The following is a 24,029-nucleotide window of genomic DNA, read 5'->3' as shown; positions in this document are numbered from 1 at the left end:
ATCCTTGCAACTTTCAAGTCTAAATAAATTCATTTAAACTTGAAACTTTAATTAAACCCCTTTAAGACCATAACATCAAAGTCTCCACTCTTCATTGTGAATATTTACTTAAATGTTTAATAACTTTGAGTCTTGTGGATTCTTGAAAGTAAGGAGAATAAATACGATTGAACGAGCAAGTAGCTTCATAGTAATTTAGGTGTTCAACAATGTGTAATGTGATTATGCAACCCAACATTTACCTTGTGATCTTGCAACTCATTAATTGAAGATGCAAGATATGAATGTACTTTTCAACTGTTCTCAACCACATCATTCTCTCTCTCTCTCTCTCTCTCTCTCTCTCTCTCTCTCTCAACCATGTCAATTAGAAACCAAAAAGTCCAAAAGCTCAACATTGAAATATCTAAGCTGCTGCCATTCCTTGGTGCTCAAATGTACAATTGACATACTTTACAGCCAATTGTATATGCTTTCAAGCCTTGAAATTTGGCCCCATGGTGGAAAGGTCAACTTTAAAATATTAACAATCAGTCGTTCCTCTGCAAAATTATGATTAATACCAGTTCATACACGGTGTTCATTGTATTTGGGACCAAACCTTTTCACTAAAGACTTCAGAATTGGGATTAGGGGGTTGCATGTATGCACAACAACTAAGGCTCCAAAGTCATGAAATGCCTTAATACCCCCCATCACAATCCAAACCAAGGATATAACACCAAACATCATCATGAATGAACTACCCTCAACAAAGACGGCAAGCACCCTATACAATCATGATAGTAAACGAATGCAAAAAGACAAAGCAAGTGACTGGTAGGAGCTCCAATTTCCAAAATCTCTGGTATATCCGCATCCCTAATCCCCAACTACTAAGGACAAACAAATTCTTGTAGAATGCAACTGACTCAATTTCGCTTACAACCTATACACCCTTAAAACCTCAGCTACGACCTTTATCATCCTCTTTTAACATTTTGATGAGATACATTTACTACAAGAACCGGACAAAAGTAGGATGAAAACACCAATGTACTTAAATAAAAGCTAACCTCATAACTAATGCAACTCTAATGGTTAGGGCCTAAAAAGCTCGGAGAGTCTGCTGCTGGCGGGCACGCCTCTCTAGGCTCAGGCCTCTTCATGCAAGAATGTTTGGTCAGACTTTATGCCCTGCAATTAATAACATGCTGTAGTTTTAGGACAATTGTTGGCTAGGTCTGACAACAAGAATCAGACAATACTAGGATGAAAACACCAATGTACTTGTACATAAGATAACCTCGTATTTAATGCAGCTCTAACGATTAAGGCCTGCGAGCTTGGAGAGTCTGCTGGAAGACGCCTCTCTCTATGCTCAGGCCTCTTCATGCAAGAATGTATAGTACTATAGTTTGAGGACAACTGTTAGCTTAGGCTGACAATAAATGTTTATCACACATACCTAGTTCTTATCATGCTCAGGAGCTTTTGGAGATTGTAGCAACTGTTGGTGGTTTTGTAGGACCCCAACTCCAGTCATGAAAGGATAAAAGCACAGTGACCAACTGTTGACAACTTCATGGTCTTGAACTAGTCATCCAACTGCAGAGTGATTATTATTCAATCATTGTGTTGGATTTAACATACAGAAAGGAGAAACAAACAATAGGCCAGACTTCGGAAAGGGGGTGAGAGAGATGGTACATTCTCACTAGAATGCACAGCCTATGACGATGTGATATAGCCCACAAAACAAGTATCCCAAATCAAGTGTATACACTCCCTAATCTGGCTTAAGGTGGACCATGATTACCCCCTGCTATGTCACTTTAGTACTCATTTATGCTGAAAAATATACTAAATATACCTCAATTCTCTCAACACAGTGCCTCCTGGCTTGACCAATTTACTTCAACTGAAAGCAAATCAGAGGAAGGCATATGTAGATTGCAGTAGCGGCTTTACATGCGTGGTTGAAAAACTAAAGCACGTACCTCCCCAAGTAATCTGACGGGTACATAAGAACCTTTGTCTAACACAATGTATAACTGATGCAAATCATAGCTGCCAAAGAACACATCCTAAAAAGAGATAAAAGTATCCTCCCCACAGATTCCTTTAAATCGTCAGAGCACTTCCCTTTCCCCCCAAAACCCCCCCACAAACACACATTTTTTTAAAAACGAAAGAGAGAACAAGGGGGAAAACAAAACAAAAATGACTTCCATAATTCACATGTGAGGTATCAATACCAAACTCAGAGAAAAGCCCACTATCAAAAGAGCTGCCAAAATTAAGTTTCTACTTAGCAGACAAATTTTACCTGGCACTCGAGAAGCTTGTGAAAAGGAAACCCAAGACATTGATTAGCAAAAAGAACACCAACTCATCTAAGAGTGAATTTCTTTGGTCAAGCAAATTTATGCAGACAAATTTTACCTGGCACTCAAGAAGCTTGTGAAAACGAAACCCAAAACATTGATTAGCAAAAATAACACCAACTCATCTAAGAGTGCATTTCTTTGGTCAAGCAAATTCATGCACTTGCAAACACGAACAGACATTATTTTAACAATGTAAATGCATAGGCTAAAAGTCATTAGTACCACAAGTCCACATTACTGATTTTAACAATCTAAATGTATACCATAAGTCCATATTACCGCTTTTATCCCTTCCAGTCTCATGCCAAGATCCAAGACATGTAGTGAGCAAGACAATAAATTGGATGAGCTGGAATGTTCGCACTAAACCACAGCATAATGATCGAAACTTGATGCACATAGATTCTCTTTGTTCCAAGTGGACTGATTGGCATATGAACTTTAAAAACCCTATAATATTGGCTCTCTTGATTTTGCGAATGGGCATGTGGATTCAATTAAAATGAAAATTGACTTTAGGTAATTCTGATAGTCTATGTCTAGGTACCCTGAGCTTGATTTGCCTAAACAAGTGGATTTCATTTATTCCACAACCTTGTTCCTCAGACAACAAAAGTAATTAGTATAGGGAGACACAGGTTATGTATTGTCAATAAACATTCCCTGGCACACATACAGAAAGGCACATTTCCAGCCATATCCTGCATTCCTGGTTCTTATGATTAACACGTATATTATTACAATGATGGTTTACAAAGTGGCGCAATCCTAGTTAAGTCAAAAACAACTGACTCGTTCATACATTTACTATGAATGCTATGCTAACATAATATATAAGCGTGTACGAGTACTTAAAAACCTTAGAACAGCAAAGCACAATTATCCCATCCATATTTGCCATAATCTTTTGAACCATAAATCATCCAATACAGCCACTATGAAATCCAAGTTACACCACTTCTCCACAGTGCTGTGTCAGATCTGCTTGTCCGTCCGTATCCCTACTCATTCTGCACAATACATGTAACACTCTGCCGCATAGTAGTCAGCATGCATACCAGGTAGAGTCCAGTCTATGCTACTAAAAAGCAACAGGTATGGTAGCAGCAGCAGCAGTTATGCAAGTACAAAGCCGACTTGCACATTAGGATGTGTTATCTCCATGTGCACTCGTGCATGCATATGTTCTACAAAGAAGAATACTATGCAGAGTGCAGTCTGCAGTAGTAACAGGGCATCAGGTATGGTAGAAGCAGGACCAGTCATGCAAGTAAACAGCAAATTTGGGATGTGTGTGTGTAAGCGCGCGACGCGCATCCATGTACATGTTCAACAAAGGCATGAGGTGGCCGATTGCTGAAGAGAACCTTGACATATAGTAACAGTACATAAATAAAACCAATCGATCTGATGACAAAATAACTAAAAGAGACAACACTAGGTTTAGAAAAGGCTTAGCCCCTCCAGAATTTAAACATTCCTTGTGTTAGAGCTGTGTTAGAGCAATATGACCACAGACATATGATAAAAGAGACTGCAGAAATTGTAAACAGGAAAAGGAATTCACTATGAGAATCAAAGCATACAGGTTTAGTGCCAGCTCACACACTCCACTAGCTCCCTCTCTCCACAACCTCCTTACATAGATAAAAAGCTGGGACAACCACTGAGAAGCAGATCAGCCAGGACTAGAGACAAGCTGCCTGTTTTTTTTTTTGGGGGGGGGCGGGGGGCGGCCACCCGCACCAGAAAACCTGTGAAATGGCAATGTCCAATACCCTCTCCCCAATTACAGGTGAAAAAGAAAAGAAACAAAAACACAAAGGATGCAGCGCAGATATTCCAGCAACATGCACACTGTTGAAATGTGCCTCAGTAAGAAAGCACCCTAAAGAAGAAGTCCAATGCCACAATTCCTCTCTTAAAGTAGTTGAGCTGGCCACCATGCGCCTCCATGGATAGCTGACCATGACAATTAGATTCCTTCCCAAGAGCATAAGCATCCTGTTCCAGTCCCCTCAAGCAAGAAATGTGAACACATCCTATTGTACGACTCATCATCAGCTCAGCATTGGATACAACAGTCCAAGGTTTGGGAAGTGCCAGAACATGTAACCTCAATGATATGTCAAATCCACCAAGTAACATAAAAGAGCATCAGCATGCCTTCTCTGCACCCCCACATCGCCCCGTGGCTAGAACTATGTGACATGGAAATAGGGAATGGCCAGAACAGGGCCCCAAGATGCCAAGATGGCCTTGACCAAATCTGGGCCACAAATGCATCCCCTGCTAGGCAGTCCTATCCTGCCCCATCATTGACAGGGGGAGGTCAGGTAATGTGTTCCAAAACGCCATTTACCTGTTAGGGACCCCTAAGGGAATGCCAAGATTGTCATGTGTGCATTTTGACATTCTCCTGTTGTCGCACCCGCCTGTTCTGCATATTACTGCAAGCAGTCCGGAGCCTACCTATACTCTTCTCTCTCAGCTCTCTTCTCTCTTCTCTCTGCCCTTTTCTCTCTCAACTTCAACTTTCCCCTTCAGCCAGGTTTTTGTCAACCTGTTTGAACTTTCACCCCTCCAGCCAGCATCATTTTCCCATCCTACTGGTTGGACATGGTGGGACCTGTCAAGTGGTGAAGGATCACTACAAACAAACTAGCCAAGCAAACCAGGTAAAGCAGGCATTTGTTAGCAGTGTACACCGTAGCTAGTGCATTTCATTTTCGTGACTGGGGGCATTTCAGGCTGGCTGATTGCATTTATGGCACTTATTGCTGCTGGCTGACTAGTAATTTTGCTTTATTTATTTATTTTAGTCTGTTTATAGGCTGCTGCTTCTCCACTATTATTTAGTCATCTGACTCAAGCACACTGCTTCCATTCAAGAGAGGGAGTCTGCTGCACTCTGCTGGTTGCACACTCAACACATGCCACTGAACATGTTCTTGAGCTTTTGCATATGGATTCCATTCCCAGAGTCCATTCTCTCAGTTCTTGTGCCCTTTTCCGTTCTGTGTTCTTTGCAATTTCTATCAACAATGTCTTTCGCTTTCATTGCTCCACACTATTTTGACATGGTATCAAAGATTGTATCTCTTGGTTCTGGTGCTATCTAATGTGTTTGACTGCTGTTTTCAAGTCTTGATCCTGCATTGACTGCTCCAGGATTTTGTGTTTGTTGCTGATCTTATCCAAGCAGGTCCATGTGACAGTCAGACAGCTGGGAAGTGTCAGAGTGCAGCGGTGCGGAAGCGTAGGACTGAGAGAGAGAGAAGAGAGAGAAAGAGACAGTGGAAGATGAAGATCTGCTGTATAAAGTGTGCTGTATACAAAGATATGCAGATATATACACGGGCGCGGTGCGCTGGACTGCGTGTCTCCACCTCGACGATGCAACCTGCTGTTCACCTCGAAGTCCGTTGCAGTCTGCACTGTCTCCTGTCAGAAATCTGCGAACAGAGACGGAATCTGCACGTGCCACTAGTCTGTAATCTGCGAGCAGAAAAGTGCGGGAGACTGCTGAAAAACTCGGCTATAAATAGCCAGAATCTGGGCGCCAGAAAAAGACCTGTCGACTGCCTTAAATGCAGCCGACTGACAGGACAGGTCGGACTGCCACGTGGCAGTCCGACTGTGCAGTCCGACTGCACCTGGTCAAAACTGTCCGACAAGATCTGATCTGACTGCTAACACCCCCCTCTCAGAGCCTGGGCAGGGCAGAAGCCTGAGGGATCTGGAATGTCTCCGAAGTAGAGCCTGGGGAAGTGCCTTCGTAAACAAATCTGCAAGATTGTCCTCCGTCTTGCAATACTCCACAGTGATGGTCTCATCCAGAAGCTTCTCTCTGATGAAGTGGTACTGGATCTCTATGTGCTTCGTCCGGGTATGAAAAACAGGATTTCGTGCCAAGGCAATGCAACTCTCATTGTCACATTGCAGCAAAGTAGGACGAGTCTGGGGGCAGCCAAGCTCCTCCAACAATCTCCGAAGCCACACAGCCTCACATGTGGTGGAAGACGCGGCCCGATACTCCGCCTCAATAGATGAAAGGGCTACCGTGGGCTGCTTCTTGCTACTCCATGAGATAACACCTGCACCCAATGTAAAACAGTAACCTTTAGTAGACCGCCTGTGGTCCACATCACCGGCCCAATCCAAGTCGCTCCAACCTGCAAGTACAAGATCTGAACCGTCTGTGCCTGCTGGATAATGAATCCCTAAATCAGACATCCCCATCAAATACCGAAGTACCCACTGAGCAGCCTGCCAATGCATCGTCTAAGGTTCACTCATGAACCCTGCCAAGAGCCCAACAGCAAAACAAAGATCAACACGAGTGTTGAGGACCCAAATCAATGATCCAATCAATTGACGATAGCGGGAAGCATCCGCCATGGGAGAAGCTGAATGGGAAGTGGCCTTCCAGTTCGGATCCATAGGAGTAGAAAGGGTCCGACAATCCTCCATCGCAAAAGAAACCAAGAGCTCCTGTACATATCTCTGCTGAGAGATATAGATCCCCCTTTGAGACTGATAAATCTCATGACCCAAAAAGAAATGGAGTAGACCCAAGTCCGTCATCTCGAACGTCCGATGTAAAGCTGCCTTCGTCTCTTGGACCTTCTGTGCATGATCATCTGTGACAATCAAATCATCAACATACAACACAAAAAGCACACAACCATCCTCGGAAGTGTGAACATAAAGATGCGAATCGGCCTTAGAATGTCGATATCCCAACTGTGACTGAAGGAACGAATCAATCTTCTCGTTCCATGCACGCGGAGCCTGCTTGAGGCCATACAAGGCCTTCTTCAACCTGTAGACTTTCCCATCTGAAGATCCAAAGCCAGGAGGCTGCTCGACATAGATCTCCTCCTTCAAATCACCATTGAGGAAGGCCGACTTCACATCCAACTGGTAGACATGCCATCACCTATGGCCAGCCAAGGCAAGAACATCTCGAATAGTCGCCATACGAGCAGTGGGGGCAAAAGTATCACCTGGGCGCTGTGCAAAACCTTTAGCAACAAGGCGAGCCTTGTGCTTGTCCAAAGAACCATCGCTAAGGTACTTGGTCTTGAAGACCCATTTGATGCCAATCACCTTCTTATTCGGGGGGCGTGGCACAAGTGACCAAGTGCCATTCCTCTCAATAGCCTCCAACTCAGCTTCCATAGCTTTCTTCCATGGTGCGGACTGTAAAGCCTCCTTCACGGAGATGGGCTCTCGATCCTGCATAACACGGGTCATCAAACAATAGTTAGAGCAAACAAGCTCCGTAGAATGTGCCTTGTGCTGCCGTAACCGCCGCGGACCATCCTGCGGTCCCCATTCCTCAGGAACCCCCTCGATCCTTGAATCACGAAGTGTGTCATGGGCCCAACGAGGAGGAGGCCGGACCTCCCCTCGTCTCTTTCCATCAGCTGAAGACTCTGGGATATCCACTGGTGGTAACTCCTCGGGGGTGACCGGTGGAACAGTAGACTCTGTGTCAGAAACAGAATCAGAATCAAAAGGCACGGGCTCCAAAGGAACTGTAGCAAGAGCCCAACTCTCCCCTAGATCTCCAAGAACGGGATGCTCCTCACCCGTTGATATGGCCGGAACCTCCACAAACCGCACATCTCGACTAGTGTACACATCCCACTTGACGGGATCATACAATGGATAGCCTTGGGACTGGGAGCTGTAGCCAACAAATACCTGTCTTCAGGAAGCTACTTCAAATTTATCACGGTGAGCCTTGGGAATGTAAACATAGGCATCACACCCAAAGACCATAAAATAAGAAACATCGGGCTTAGTCCCAAAGTAAGCCTCAAAAGGTGTCATCCCATCAACGGCCGAAGTGGGGGATCGATTAAGGATGTGGACTGCAGTAGCCACAACCTCGGCCCACAGAAATTGAGGTGTCTGTCTATGCTCCATCATGGTGCGCGCCATCTCGATCACACTGTGGTTTTTCCGTTCAAGAATGCCATTTTCTTGAGGAGTGCTGGTATTAGCAAACTCTTGGTGAATACCTTTATCTACACAAAAACGAGCAAACTCATTAGAAACAAATTCACCACCCTTGTCGGATCGCAAGGTCTTCAAGGATCGCAAGGTCTTCAATCTCCGGCCTAATCGGTTCTCCTCAAAGAGAAGCCAATCCTTGAAGTGGGAGAAAGCTTCTGACTTCAATGCCAAGAAATAGGCCCATGTCATCCCGCTGTAGTCATCTACGATCAGCATGAAGTATAAGCTCCCTCGCAAGGACTCGTTCCTCATAGGGCCACAAAGATCCGTAGATACAAGCTCCATCGGTAAAGTAGACCGCCGCGAAGCTGTGTAGGGAATGGCATCCCTATGCTGCTTCCCACGAATGTAGAAGACACATGGCTGCTGACTCACCACTATATCCGACAACCCTCGAACAAGCTGTCCACGTGACGCCCTCCAAAGATAACCATAGTTGAGGTGACCAAACCAAGCATGCCATAACTCTGACTGTGTCTGAGAGGTAAGAAGAAGAGTAGAGAGGGCAGTGGAAAACTTCAATTTATAGATGCCATTCTCCTCATATCCGGATGAGAGAACCTTCCTTGACCCACGATCAAGGACTCACACCGAATCACTGTCAAACTCCACCAAAAGTCCAAGGGAGCAAAGCTTATGAACTCACAGTAGATGATACCCTAAACCTGGTACATGCAAGATCTCTGACGTATGGGTACCACCACGTCCATCTGGAATAAGCTGCGTCTCACTCCGTCCTGCAATAGACACTAAAGAGCTATCTCCAATGAGAATTTGCCCACACAAAGGTCGCAACTGGGCAACACCATCTGATGACGGAGTCATGTGCCGGGAGGCACCACTATCAACTATCCACTCTTGAGCCTGGGGAGCCGTCATCGCAGCATCAGAAGCATTCGGTGAAGAGTCCTCAATGACAGCTAGATGAAGAAATGCAGCTGATGAGGGTGCAGCCACCGCTCCAGAATCCTTCGTGTCCTTGTTGGTGTCCTTCTTGTCTTTGTCAGGGCAATCCTTCTTCCAATGGCCAGTCTTTCCACAAATATGGCATGTGGATTCTTTGTCCTTGTCCTTATCCTTCTTTGCCTTGTTATCCCCCTTCTTCTTCTTTTGGTCCTTCCCCTTTCTCTGAGAGGCTTGACCTGTCAATGCCTCCGACTTGGAAGCATTCTGTCCCTTTAGTTGTTCCTCTTGGTCCAAGACCATAGGAACCAACTCTTCCCACCGAAGAGTGGACTCACGCCCCAAAGCAATAAGAGCAAAGTAGAAAGTACCGAATCGTGGCGGCAACTGGGATAAGAGTGTGATCACCATGTCTTCGGAGGAAATCGGCTTCCCCGCATTTTGAACCTGCATCTGAAGCTGTCTAAGCTTGTTGATGTGCTCCCGCAACAAAGAAGACTTGTTCACGGACAAGGTCCGCATCTGAACCTCCAAAGAAACCCGCTTCATTAGGGTCATCCGGTTATACATCTGATCAAGCTCCAGCCATATCTCCCGAGCCACCGTCAAGTGCACGATATGAGCTATCACAGCTGTAATACAAGACAGAAAAAGAAAGAAACGAATCCTGGCATTCAGTTTGTCCCAGTGAGATTGAGCCTTGGCCAACTCCGCACGAGCATTGAAAGAGAGTTTGGACTCATCTCTTACCGAGGGCCGATCAATCTCCTCCTGTACAAGCTCCGCCAAATCATAGGACTCAAGGATGGCCCACATCATGACGCGCCAGATGCGGTAGTTGTCGCCATCGAGCTTCTAATCTGCGGAAAGAGCCGGTAAGACAAGCACCTTCTGGTCCATAATCGTCTGGAACTCCAAGTCAATCTCTGTAGACATCGTCACCTGTAATGCCTTCACAAATGCAAAAGCAGAACCTCTGACTGTGAAAACTCAGCCTGCTAGGGATCTTCGGCGTCCTGAAACTTCTTCACCCGCCGGAGGCGATGAAAAAGCAAAATCTGCACTTGAAAGCTGAAAACTCAAACTTCCTCCTCGTCAAACAGCAGTAAACAGCAGCAAATCCACCACCTGGACTCCTTTCCTGCGCGGCCACGCTTGCTTCAGCCTTGTTCCGAGACGCAGCCCTCCTGCCTGCCCTCAAACGCTGAAAACGCAGCCTTGTGTCGCGATAGAAACTCCTCTTCAGGTTGGTTCTGCACTCAGTCAGCCCTTCAACACTGCTCTGATACCATGTCAGAGTGCAGCGGTGCGGAAGCGTAGGACAGAGAGAGAGAGAACGCAGAGAGAGAAGAGAGAGAAAGAGACAGTGGAAGATGAAGATCTGCTGTATAAAGTGTGCTGTATACAAAGATATGCAGATCTATACACGGGTGCAGTGCGCTGGACTGCGTGTCCCCACCTCGACGATGCAACCTGCTGTTCACCTCAAAGTCCATTGCAGTCTGCACTGTCTCCTGTCAGAAATCTGCGAACAGAGACGGAATCTGCGCGTGCCACCAGTCTGTAATCTGCAAGCAGAAAAGTGCGGGAGACTGCTGAAAAACTCGGCTATAAATAGCCAGAATCTGGGCGCCAGAAAAAGACCTGTCGGCTGCATTAAATGCAGCCGACTGACAGGACAGGTCGGACTGCCACGTGGCAGTCCGACTGTGCAGTCGGACTGCACCTGGTCAAAACTGTCCGACAGGATCTGATCTGACTGCTAACAGGAAGCAGTTTGCAGCCCCAAGCAGCCTAAATAGTCTGCATTTTCTGCTGCCAGCCCTGTGTTTTGCTATCCAGCCTGCATTTTCCCAGATCTGCTCCTGTTCTTGCTTCTACAGCTGACATTTTCCTGTTTTGCAGTCGTTTTACCTTTTTTTTCACAGACCCAATCTCCATCAGTATGTGTTTTCAGCCTGGTCCAAACACACCCAAAAGGGTCATGTGTGTTGGTTGTTGGTGGTCATGTGTGTTGGTTGTCGGTGCTTCTGTCACTACACTCCTCGCATCCATTCTTCTCTCTTATGTTTTGCATTGTTTGGCTTGAACAGTTGAACTTGTGGTATTGGGCTGTACATTGGAAAATGCCTCTCTCTCTCCAGCCTTGTCTTTTTCATCTTCTCAAACTCACCTAAATGGCTCCTTCATGTTGCAATATGGATGAGAAGATTAAGGGACTTGACTATCTTACCTGGAGTGTTGTTGTGAAAGCTTGGTTTGAGCAAAAGTGCCTCCAGTACATCATTTCAGGTGTGATCTAGCATCCCTAAAAACCCTCTCCTATTCTAGATGATTGGAACAAAGAAAACTATGAAGAAGCAATTCTTACTTGGGACAATGACAATATCCAAGGTTACTTACCTCTTCTTCAATGCATCTCCAAACAAGTCCTTCTGATGATTGCCTCCTACAAGACATCTTCTGAGGTGGAGGAGAAGTTACAACTTATGAACAAGGCTCTATTGACCATGCATGCTATGACCCTCTATGTTCAATTACAAAATATCAAGTTCAAGGCGACTGATACAATTCAAACATTCCTTCTCAAAGTAACAAATACAAAATCAACTTTGCATCTTACAGTTCGCCTTTTTCGAAGCCTATCTTGTGGGAACTATTCTCTCCAAGCTACCTCTGAGATTGTGGGGCTAATGCCTTTCTATCTCACACGTTGGTGGCACCCATCCAATTCGATCATTTGACCTCTATGCTGCTTCAGCATGAGGCCTCTTTGCATTTACAAGGCAAGTTACAATCTCAATATGGCAGCACACAAGGGGCTTCTGCAACTTCAAACAAGGGTGACGAGCAACAAAAGAAGAAACGTCACTGCTACCACTATGGCAAGAAGGGGCATCTCTGAAAGGATGGTAAGAAACTAGACACACAATGAGAAGAGGAGCAGAAGAAGACGAGGAGGAGGAGAAGAAGAAGAAGAAGAAGAAGAAGAAGAAGAAGAAGAAGAAGAAGATGATGATGATGATGATGATGATGATGATGATGATGACGATGATAGTATCCCTCACAACGTGATTTGCATTTCATATTCATGATCTCGACTCCTAATCTATTTCTGGCACGAGGGGACGCTTTGGCGATTTGATCAAAGGCAAGGTATCCATGGTCATGATGTGTCATGATGTGCTTTCTAAGAATTGGTTCATGACAAGCATCAATATTTAGCTATTTCTAGTTTTTGTGGTTAAGGATTGATGTGATCAACATTAACCTCAATGTCTTTTCAAGGTATCTTCCTAGTGGCTTTTTCACCTACTGCTTGGGCATCCAGGGTCTTATCTAATTGTCACTATTATTATTATTATATGTATTATGTTGACCCCTTTATCATTGTACCTTTTATTATATTCACTTATGATCTAAGAGAGAGTGTTAGCAATGTAGAAGTCTTGGATGCTAGAGAACATGTTGTGGGTATCAAAACCCACTGTCACTGTATATTTTACTTTCATGACCGAGCCATTTTAGGCTAGCTGACTACATTTATGGCACCTACAATTGTTGGCCAACAAGTTATTTTGATGTATGTATTCTAGTCTATTTAGTGATCATTTAGTCATTTAATTTGAGCACATTACTTCCATTCAAGAGAGGAGTTTCTCACACTCTACTAACTACACTCTCGACCGATGCCATTGTGCAATTCTTGAGCTTTGGTCTATGGATTCCATCTCCTGAATTCTCTGAGTTATGTTCTTTATTGTTCTCTACATTCATTGCAATTTCTATCAGCAATGCCTCCTTGCTTCTGTTGCTCCATATTTTTCTAACATCATTTGTATCTTAAATGTCCTTTCCAATTCTCATAAAATTCAAATGTCAACTGCCAATTTTTCTTATATATGGATTATTGTCATGTCTAAATTAAGTATGAGTACATCTTCTTCACAAGGCACAATCTGAGGTGCAGTTTTTCCTATATATGACCATATAGAAACAAAGGTAGATCCATGATCCTAGGAGCATGGAGATTCTTGCCAAAACATTCTTGTGGTATAAAGCATGGGGATGATTCCAAGGGGTTTGTTGTTTCCCATCATTGCATATATAATTTCATTGTACTTGCCACCCATGATCCAATTGAGGTGTTGGTTTTCTATATTTCATGGGTTTTATGGTCTTGCATTGGGCATTTATAAAGGATGTCATTTAGTGGCAACTAGTGCAATCATCTCCTGTAATCGGCAACCTCATTTATCCTCGACTACTATGTATTCTTCACCGCTTATAACTAGTCGACCTTCCACAGGGTGGCACCGCATCATTTCTATTGTATATCTCATTCCTCACATTTCACTTTCTCCACATAACAATCACTCACTAAACTATATTTACCTCACTCAACATGCAAACATTTGCACGCCATGGTAACGAGCCTTGACTTTTTTCTCTAACTTTTATAACATCTACAACAAGATCGATAAGTTCTATCTAGCTCAAAGCCCTAGATAGTTTATCAATGTCTTAATGGTTGCATCTTGACATTTTCACAAACAAGAAAACGAGGATAATATCATCTGAAACCAGCCACCCTCCTCAAAGAGCGGTGGTAATGACTTGATTAATCAACAATTACAGCAAGCATAAAACTTATACAAACTGAAAATGCATATTTTACCACTTAGATCTTGGACGATGGCCCAAAACTTAGCACCCCTTAAAGTATTCCTTTAGCTTTAATGCAAATGGATGGAATATAGCTAAGATTCTCTCATGTCCTTCACTAATATAAGTGTCTCTTATTGTTAAGACTAACCAACAAGCCTTCAAAACAATTTGCCCCTTGGTTTACTTAGGGATCAACCTTCACCCTACTCTTGGCAAGACAAATTAAGCCCCAAATCTAATATGGACTGATTGGCCTCTTGAATCTCCTTGAAATTCTTTAGTTTCAGCCACTAGAATTCAAGTCCCAAGCCCTCATTTTGAGCATGCATCTCAAGGTGGCTGTCAAACCCTGACTTTTTTCAATATCTCAACCTCTAATGGTTGAAATGGCTAGATTTTGCTGAGATAACTTAAGAGATGGTTGTAAAATAAGAGAAATTGATATAAAGGAAATTTTCACAGTTTAATCACGAAAAAGGCTACTATGCACTCCTTAATGTTGTCACCTATACCAAAAAGCACCTTATGTTATCACCTACACTTTTCTCCACCTCTAATGATCAAAATGGCTAGACTTTGCTGAGATAACTTGAGAGATGGTTATAGGATGAGAGAGATTAATGTAGAGAGAAAAATTTCAAAGTTCCATTGTGAGAAAGGCTACTACTCACTCTTGTATGTTGTCACCTGCACCAAAAGGACCTTGTGTTGTTGTCACCTACACTTGGAGGGCTCCAAACTATTGTTGCCTACTATAGGACTAGTCCTTGGTGACTGGTCCCTGGTGGCTACAAATCACATCAACAACATCTCCTTGCTCTTTAACAACCCCTTTCTCTCCCACATAGCCTGGAATAGATTTCCACAAACCCCCGAAAACGCTTTTTCCACTTGCATGGCGAAGTCTTGCCAAGTCACAACCTCTTATTTTATTTTCCAACATTGTTCAACTTATCAAATTATTTTCTAAAATATTATTTTAAAAATTAATTTAATAATTAGTTTACTATCCCAAAAAAAATCCACCAACCCATAATTAAATTGGCTAGGCCAATTTATCTTTCAAATATTCATGTGCATTTATGAGCCCTTAGACCAACATTAATTAATTAATTAATATCAAGTCTCTAATGCCACCACTAACATTAGTGACCAATAAATTAGGCAAGGCCAAAATCTGATACCAAGTACCACCATATACCTGTCAAATATAACTTATTACAACTTTTGCCTTTAGCATGAATTCGTATTTCAAGGTCTTGGGTCCCACACTCTGAAGTAATTAACTTGTATCTCACATGTGTAAGTCACAATAGCACATTTGATTACTTTTAATCAAACACTAAGCAAAGCAATAAAATTCCACATCCTCCTGATATCCTCTCTTTTAAGACACCAGATCAAACACATCTTTATATTCTTGCCAACATGAAGATGAAGTGATGACTTCTCTCTTTCAAGCATCTTTACTTATCATCTTATCAACTATTCTTTTTCAAGTTTTCACATATTCTAAAAATTATCTTTCAATCTTCTACATTCAAGAGGCTAGGATGGATTGTGTTCAGCTCCAATAATCCATCTCAGCTACAAAGATCTCATCTACAACACCCTTACAACATAAATGATTATTAATAGAAACCCTACTATCCATTTCATTTAAACCACCAAAATTGAGGCTTGTACTAACATTAAAGTGCAATGAACCAATGCTTAATTTTTCTCTTTAAGACAGCCCAAAACATTTTATCTATGTAAAAAGGTGTTTTTTTTTTACACAATAGAACAAATGCAAAAAAATCCACCATAAGGAAATCCTATGGCTTGACAGAGCATGTTAAACCACTTAAATCAAGGCTTGTACTAACATTAAAGTGTCATGAACCAATGCTCAATTTTTCTCTTTAAGACAGCCCCAAAATGTTTTATCTATGTAAGAATGTTTTTTTTTTGCGCAATAGGCCAAATGCCCAAAAATCCGCTATAAGGACATTCTATGGGTATCCCACTCTTTCATTTTATCATATCAAGCTTCTTTTCCCTAGCACCTTGTGGATATTCCTTTTCTAAGAGATTCCTCCTAGCCTTGAGCTACTACCACTCACTCAAAGTTACTGCCCACTCAATTGGAGTCGCCACCCATACTTGTTGGGTACCACCAATAGAGACACGAAGGCTTAAGGCCTCTTTGTATTATCATTTGATTTCATTCATCATTCTTCCATTCTCTAAGACTTGAGTCTTTAAATTCATTCACTACTAGTGTTTATCAAACACTATGTTGTCTCTTTTGTAATCTCTCTCTCTCTCTCTCTCTCTCTCTCTCTCTCTCTCATAAAAATATGGGCCAATGAGCTTCAAAACACCACCAAGTGGAGAAAAGGTGAGTCGATGTGTGCATGACTAAGCACCCATGTGAACACCACCCACCCATTCCTTCATCGTCCCTCTTTCTCTGTCCTCCTTGTCAAGAAGAGACACCGAACATTCCACCAATTCCAAGCACAACACAAGCGAATTTTATTTCAAGTTGACATTTCAATAATCCAAGGACTTAACTCCTCTCTCTTGTGACTATGCAATGAAGAGGGGAGCGAGAGAGAGAGAGAGAGAGAGAGAGAGAGAGAGTGTGTGTGTGTGTGTGTGTGTGCAAGGTTAACTTCGCAGTTTTGACACAATGTGTTGCCATATGAACTCTTAAACATGCCATGAGCTGATTGAGCTGATGGCTACAAGGATCTAACAATTGAACCATATTTAGCTTGCACAACCATGTAATAATAAGGCTGCTGACTTAAGACTGGTGAGATCATTTAACCCCATGCAACAAGACTTTTTTAGCAGCTTGCAGCTTGTTTTGCATGTCTGCTGCTGCATTTTGACAGCAGCTTAGCTAAGTGCAACATTGGTCAACAAGGATATTACTTCAATCAAGATGATAAGAAACACAAGCAATACATACAGGGCGATTGAACTATACAACTGACTTCAGCAACCTTTATTCCACTCACATATCCAACATTGGATCCAATTCCAAGCTAATTTACAGCAACCATAGGTTAGAATTCTCACACCAAACTGCATTTTTGCTCAAGAAAAAACAGATTGAGGTCGGAATGTGCTACCCTTTCAAAGATATCAGTCGAAATACCAACAATTATACCAAACATCAAATAGCATTCATTTGCAATCAAAAGAATAAGCAATTCAATTCTCTCAGGCCACTGGTGGCTATCCTCCAGAACTTGAATTTTTGATGTATTAAAATTGACTCATCATTCAAGGTTTGCTTATTCCAGGTTGTAATAAACTAAGCATGATCGGATGCATCCCACTGTAGCACTGTTACACTACACTACTTGTAAATTAGGTAAGTAACAACAGCATCAGTTTAGTTAGGATAAATTGTAAACCACAGTCATCAGGCACACAAACACATCACTGTAAAAAGCCTCCACAGATGTAAGGAGGCATCTAATGTGATAGACCACCCATAAAAAGAGCAAACATGTCAATATGATGGGCCTTAGCCAAGTGTAACAAACTAGCCAGCATGTGAAGCTCAAGGAATCACACCTGGCAATCTGCAAATCAACTAAAAACTTACTCGAACAGCAGCTCCACTTTCACACCTGACTAGCCACTTCATTCATTATTACTTAACCTCCTGTTGAATAATCGGGTCAGTTCTCCCATCATGTCAGTTTTGACCAACAGCTTTGGCCTTCCTTGACCTTGCACAATAATCCTAACCAGCTCAACCATCGTGACGGTGAGACACAGAAGCAAAGAAGGACAACTTCCATAGATTCCTCATCTCTTTGTACATATTTTCCATGTGCTGTAGGAATGGCTGCAAGGCAGCCATTACCACCTGGATTTCAAAAGCAGCCTAGGCCCATGTGCCTAGGGGTCTTTTGTTCATTTAGGACTTCTTCAAATAAAGAGATGCAAACAGCCAACATATAAATTTGAGCACAAATGCACCTCATGGTTTCCATTCCAAGGCCAGGTCGGAAAAAAGGAAACAGTAAGTAAACCTGCATACATGCACACCACTGCAAACTCGACTTCATTTGCTTTTGCCTTACCTGCATGCACATTTTCCAGCGGGCTTCTTCTGTGCAGAAACCTTCAATGGTCCCTTCAGGTGAGTACAGAACTTGGCTACCATGAGGAGCAGATGTATAGTGCACAGAAACCACATGATAGAACTATTTCACTTCAGCTCAGGCACATTTACAACATCAAGCTAACTATTTAAGTTCAAAATTGCAATACAATATGATGACTATGGTTCAGTCTCTTATTCAAGACATTAAAACCCAGACTGATGAGTTCATCCTACTCCTTAATGACCTGGAAGGATTGAAAACGACTCTGTGGATTATTACAACTGCAAAACTACCATGAAGAAAAGTGTTTTGACTCACCTTAGGCACACCAGTCAAAAAGATTGTACTGCATTTGAGTTTCAAGAACTGTAAAGCACAATGTTTCACTTTGCCTGAATTTGCAAAAGGTACGCTATGCTCTTTGGGATGTTGTTCAAAAAAACTTCTGGTGTTTTATACTTGTGTCACAATCAATGCTACAAGGCCCTGGAATTTCAAGATTGTTGTACAAGAATTTTGCTAACAGAACTTGTCCCCTTTGTACCAGATGCAAGAATCTAAAAAGAACTGCTTGGGGTTCATGAGGTGTAGCTGCATATTTTGCCAAAGCAAGAACACTTTCACGTGGTTTATGAACAAGTTTTTAAGTGTTCAGTCATCTGCTTTGGCACTCATGTAGGAGACACATAAGAAAATATTTGAGGGATCTGACTCCAGAGTTGGTGGTAAGCCAACCAGAACAAGCGAAGTAACATCTAAGCAAAAAAATTGTATGTTTCAGACACGCCCGTGGTTTCATCCAGAGCTACAATGATCTAATCAATCACGAAAGAGACATAGGAACTGTGGCACATGCATGCAGAGTTACCTTTGAAACAATTATTGGCCACTGAGAATGAATGCTTGCAACAAGCTTTGAGCTGCATGAGTCTGATCCGGGGTCCCAGAAATTTCAACAATCCTTTCTGAGGCTCCAGGAGTGGAAAGATGGACCTTCACTTTAGCACCCGAGATCTGAACCACAACAGCAGCCACTGCAATGTAACTACGCTATCGCTGAGGCATACCCAAGTAGTAAAGTGAACAATATGCCAACCTCACAGATTTGTGCAAGATTGCCACCCTTCTCTCCAATGATTGATCCCATCACACGTTCTGGAACCACCACTTGAACTGTTTTTGAGGCAACGTGAGCTATGCTAGACCTAAACAAGAGAAACAATAAGACTGCGAGTCAAACTACAAAAAACATTGCTGCAACTCAGCTACAAAGCCACAAAGACTAACCTTGATATATCTCCTGTAACCGCCATTGAGTCAGAAGGATAATCCATAAAACCCTTTGTAACGTAACCCTGATTTGCAATTTAACACAGAGTTTAAGCACAAAAACAACTGCAAGACTACCAGAGAACAGATAAACTGTTATATAGATTCATCAAGGCAACCATAAGCAAAAAGCCCACATGCAAGGAAGAAAAGCTTACTTGAGAAGGCCATGATGAAGTAAGCGACCCTCGTGATTGTCCCTTGAATCCACTTGGTATATCCGGATAAGGAGAGTGATACCTTGTGGCAGAAGAAACTCCAGTCAGCATACCCATTCCTAATGGAGATGGACCCTCACTCTGTGGTCCTGTAGCAGAAAAAGGCTTTTTGTCAATATGTCCAGACACAAACTTCCCCTGAAATAAGTTTGCCCTCAGTCTTGATGTTATCTGCATTACTGCGTCCTGTAAGACACTAGCATTACCAATAATCTGCAAAGCAATCCTCAGTCAGAAACCAGATGGAGTACAACTACATCAATGTATTGGCCAAAGCAATGCAATAGTTCACCTGGACTAGTTCATCATTCTCCAAAGCACAAGGCGGAAGATGCTCCTTGCCATATATGCGGATTTTTGCACGAGTAAGTTTTCTCATTTCTATGATAATAGATCCACCTTTACCAATAAGACACCCAGCCTGATCAGATGGAACCAAGAGCTTTGTTGTACCAGGCCCATCTTTATCAGAATTAGCTATAATCTTCCCATGTACTATCATCAATGCATTTTGTGCTTTTGAGAAAGGATCTTCTGGATTCTGGCACCAGGGTAGAAAGCCATTTCACTGATCCTACCCTTCACAAACAGAAGGCCAAAACAAACAAAAAAATGATCGAACATTATTTGCAATTACGACCTCACCTCTAATGCAGAAACACGAACAACTCGCTCATCTCCTTCAGAAGAGGTTACATCTATACTAATTCTTGCTCCTGTTTCCTCGCGAAGGCTCTGCACAATGCTACCCCCTTTTCCAATAATACTGCCAATCTTTTCTTTGGGACATAAAATGCGAAAGATGACTTCCTCTTTTGCAAAATGACCTGTAGATTGACCTAAGGCATGTGGTGGTGACAAAGGCCTTCCTATATTTGAGTGAGCTCCCATATAGCCAGCAGACTTTGCTTCCACCACCGCACCTGCGGCTGGATAAGGTGATCCAAACTCCTGAGATGGCTCTTTTGGCGGGTTAGTGCGAAGCTGCGAGGATGCTGCCAGAAGTGCTTTTCTTACTGCCATAGGATCACCCATGATCTGTGAGAAGAAATTGAATGAGATGTCAAAATGGGATTAAACAGGGCAACGTAATACCTCTGATATTAGAGAATGGACTGCCCAGGCCAGACCAAAAAGACACACAATTTGTTACTCAAGCACTGAAATTACTCTAAAATGAGAAACTCTTGCCTAGACAAGCGACAAAGCCACTTTCAAGAGACATCTGTAAGAACAATCCAAAGTGAAGAACTGACATCCTACATCTCCTAGATCACGCACACATCTCTCATTTGTTAGCCACTACACTGATTTCTAAAGGCAGATGCCTCTGTGCTTGGTTTGAAGCCCTCCAAACCAAAGCCATGTCGAAACCATGCTAGGAATCCTGGACTAGGTTAATGATAGCATGGACCCTGAAACACGATCATTTCCACAAGGCACAAGACAGGAATGTGGTCCCTGATAACCCAACCTTCACTCCCAGCGCCTTCATATAATCATCAAAGAACAAGTGCAAGAGCCAGTAAATTATCAATTGCCATCGTCTCTCATAATTGTCAAAGAAGTGCTATACAACAAACAGAAAGACAGAAGCAGTAGCACAAACATATGAAAATCAAAATCAAAGGCCACTGCAAACAATGCAAATTGGTAGCCAACCTACAACATAACACTATCGGATTATATAAATAAGAACTCTGTCAACACTTTTTCCAAATGGCTATAAGTTTTTTGCCTGAGCGTTCATCCTGAGATTTGGTCTGCTTGAACAAATACTTTTTATTTATTAGTCACTGCACTGATTTCTAAAGGCACCTGCCTCTGTGCTTGATTCAGAGTCCTTCCAACAGAAACTGTGCTAGGAATCTTAGACTAAGTTGGTGATAGCATGGACCCCAAAATGCAATTCTTTGCACAGGGCACAGGATTGGAGCTTGTTCCTTGCTAATCCAACTTTCACTCTCTATGCCTTCGTACAATCATGAACGAAGAAGCGCAAGCCAGTAAATTATCAATTCCCATCATCTCTAAGTATTGTCGTAGCTCCTGTGTGCTATAACAAACAAAAAGACACAAGCAATAGCACAGATACATGAAAATCAACATCAAAGCCGCTGAAAACAATGCATATCGGTAGCCAAACTACAAGATGACACTATCAGATTAGCACAATGAAAACTCTGCTGATACATTTTCTAAATAGCTATAAGTTTTTTTGCCTGTACGTTCATCCTAAGGTTCAACCTACTTGAAAACCAAACATACCTGCACAACCTCATCAGCTGGTGCAGCACATCGGGGAAGCTGATCCCTTGAAAGAACTCTGATTTGAGCACCAGAATCTTCTCGCATCTGTTGTATAATCTTACCCTTCTTCCCCAACAAGCATCCAACTTGGCTAGCGGGTACCAAAAGCCTAGTACATATCTTTAGATCTCCCTCTTTGCCATCCATCTCTTCTGGCTTTGGAGGGTCGGCCTCCAAGATCCTTAGATGAACTCTCAAGAGAGCTTCCTGAACTGGAGACAGGCCACCTTCTTTTGCCTCAAGTTCAGCTTCCTTCAAACTAGCTTCCTGCAAAACTGCAGCTGTGCCTTCTTTCTTGCCTTCTTCTTTGACTGATTCCTGTTCCCCACAAGCACCTGATCCTTCCTCTTCCAGCTGCTTGTCATCTATCTCCAATAATTTCTCTCCAACCTGCCCCATTACAGCATCTGTCGCAACAATACTACTCTCCCCCACAATCTGGTCATCCCCCTCCTTTTTAATGTTCTCCTTGGTGTCCTCCTTAACTTCACTTTGAAGCTCGTCCTTGACTTCAATACCTTCTTCATTGCCTCTGGCATCACTTTCACCCCCTTTGCCAGCTTTATCCTCTTCATTTCTACCGTCAACTTGCATTGAGCTTTCAGGTTGGGCCTCAACTTGTGTTGAGCTTTCAGGCTGGGCTTCTTGTTCTTCATCAAAATCTGACAGATAATCAGCTTTCTCCTGCTGTTCTGCCTCATTCACCTGCTCATTCTCATCTTCATCCCCTTCCTTTACCTGTTCACTCTCCTCCTCTCCCCCCTCTTTTACTTGCTCATGCTGGGCCCTGAGCTTTGCCAGCTTGGACCTATCCTCCTTGGCAGATATAGTCACCACTCTTTCCTCGCATCCTGGAACCACCTCCTCAACCCTTATCATTGTCCCCGTATCCTTTCTAATGGATTTGATAATGCTACCTCCCTTTCCAATTATGCTGCCTGTTTTGGAAGCAGGGCAGAGAATTCTGAAGATGGTTTCGTCCCGCCTGGCAGTTGAAGTAGCCTTTTTGAAAACTCCAACACCTCGCCTTCGCTTGCTTCTTCCATTTGCCACAGGCGGAAGGGCATCCTGTATAATGTGAGCCAGAGGACGCTTCCCAGTAGGAGGAGCATCGGAAGCACTCATATCGAGACGCTATCTTTTAGGAGCTTCTGTTCGATATAAGGGACGACAAGACAAGTGTCCACACTGTCTGTTTATCCGAATGCTAGTGCGCGTCCCCTTAACTCAGCCATGTAGTGTATAAGGCTTTTCTGTGGCAGGCCTCTGGAGTCGATGCCAAACCAATCTTGAAGCGGACCGTTACTCACTGTATCAAACTGTTGACTAGCGTTTCAGCTGATTAAGCCAAGGTACTTTTTTGCACGGGTATTCGCAAACCCTAACCCTAAAGCTAACCTTGCTGGACAAGTAGGAATGTATGGCAATGTATTAATGCCGTGCCGAAGTAAGAACCTGTATGTCCATCGGTGGAGCTACGGGTAGCGACATGCGACGGCTTTCCGAATATGCGAACCGCACAACCATGCACCACCATCATGCTCGACTGTATCGTGCATAGTAGCTATGGCTGTCGACGCCAGACGTATAGACGGGAGATTAACTCAGGATGCTTGCACCGTGTGAGAGAGAGAGAGCAACGGGGAGAGAACCCCAGCCATTTCGAGAGCCGATGTGTCCCAGCCTTCGATTTTCAATCCAACGGCTCATGCTTGGACTTCGTCGTGGGTAAGCGTTTCATCTCTCGTTTCATAAACCCCTTCCGAGGGTTTTTATCAATTGGCTTTTACTACACCCCTCGCAGACGTGTGCGTTCACACGCGCATAATTTTCCAACTAAATGTCCCCTCCGGCTCCGGGGCCCTCTCCCACCTTATGCAGACGATCACGTGTGCAAAGGGAGAGAGAGGGTGAGTGAGTCACGTATAGATATCGAACCAAAAGAGAGCCAATGTATTCTCCTCCAAAACTACCTTTCCCTTCTCCTCTTACTCTTCTTCTACCTCACACCATGCATGGCAAGAAGGGAGGTGGTTCCAATCTATTACAAAGAGTGGACCTTGTCACATTGCCAAATGGTTGGTGTGCTG

General features: G+C 43.1%; 1 protein-coding gene across 3 annotated transcripts; it reads right to left on the bottom strand.

Annotated features, from left to right (window-relative positions):
• Nucleotides 1–100: 100 nt before the first annotated feature.
• LOC148010170 (RNA-binding KH domain-containing protein RCF3-like) lies at nt 101–23,685 on the bottom strand. 3 transcript variants are annotated; one of them, XR_015689676.1, is made up of 9 exons: nt 21,898–23,685; nt 20,275–20,667; nt 19,922–20,170; nt 19,570–19,842; nt 19,370–19,437; nt 19,179–19,287; nt 18,951–19,096; nt 1,448–18,837; nt 101–1,176 (listed from the first exon to the last, which is right to left on the bottom strand). XR_015689676.1 is itself a non-coding variant. In XM_087672625.1 (8 exons), the coding sequence occupies exons 1-7, from the start codon at nt 23,062–23,064 to the stop codon at nt 18,962–18,964; spliced, it is 2,394 nt and encodes a 797-aa protein (XP_087528751.1). In that variant the 5' UTR covers nt 23,065–23,685; the 3' UTR covers nt 101–1,176; nt 18,951–18,961. The 3 variants fall into 3 exon arrangements, 2 of the variants coding, with proteins under 2 accessions (XP_087528751.1, XP_087528750.1); XM_087672625.1 differs by lacking the exon at nt 1,448–18,837; XM_087672624.1 differs by lacking the exon at nt 101–1,176 and having other exon boundaries at nt 18,415–19,096.
• Between the last annotated feature and the right edge of the window lie 344 nt (nt 23,686–24,029).

This window comes from Lygodium microphyllum, chromosome 30 (assembly GCF_053477565.2).
Source record: "Lygodium microphyllum isolate KBCC chromosome 30, Lygodium_microphyllum_v1.1.10, whole genome shotgun sequence".
In the NCBI taxonomy this organism is placed as follows: Eukaryota; Viridiplantae; Streptophyta; class Polypodiopsida; order Schizaeales; family Lygodiaceae; genus Lygodium; species Lygodium microphyllum.
This window is presented reverse-complemented; position numbering and strand designations above follow the sequence as displayed.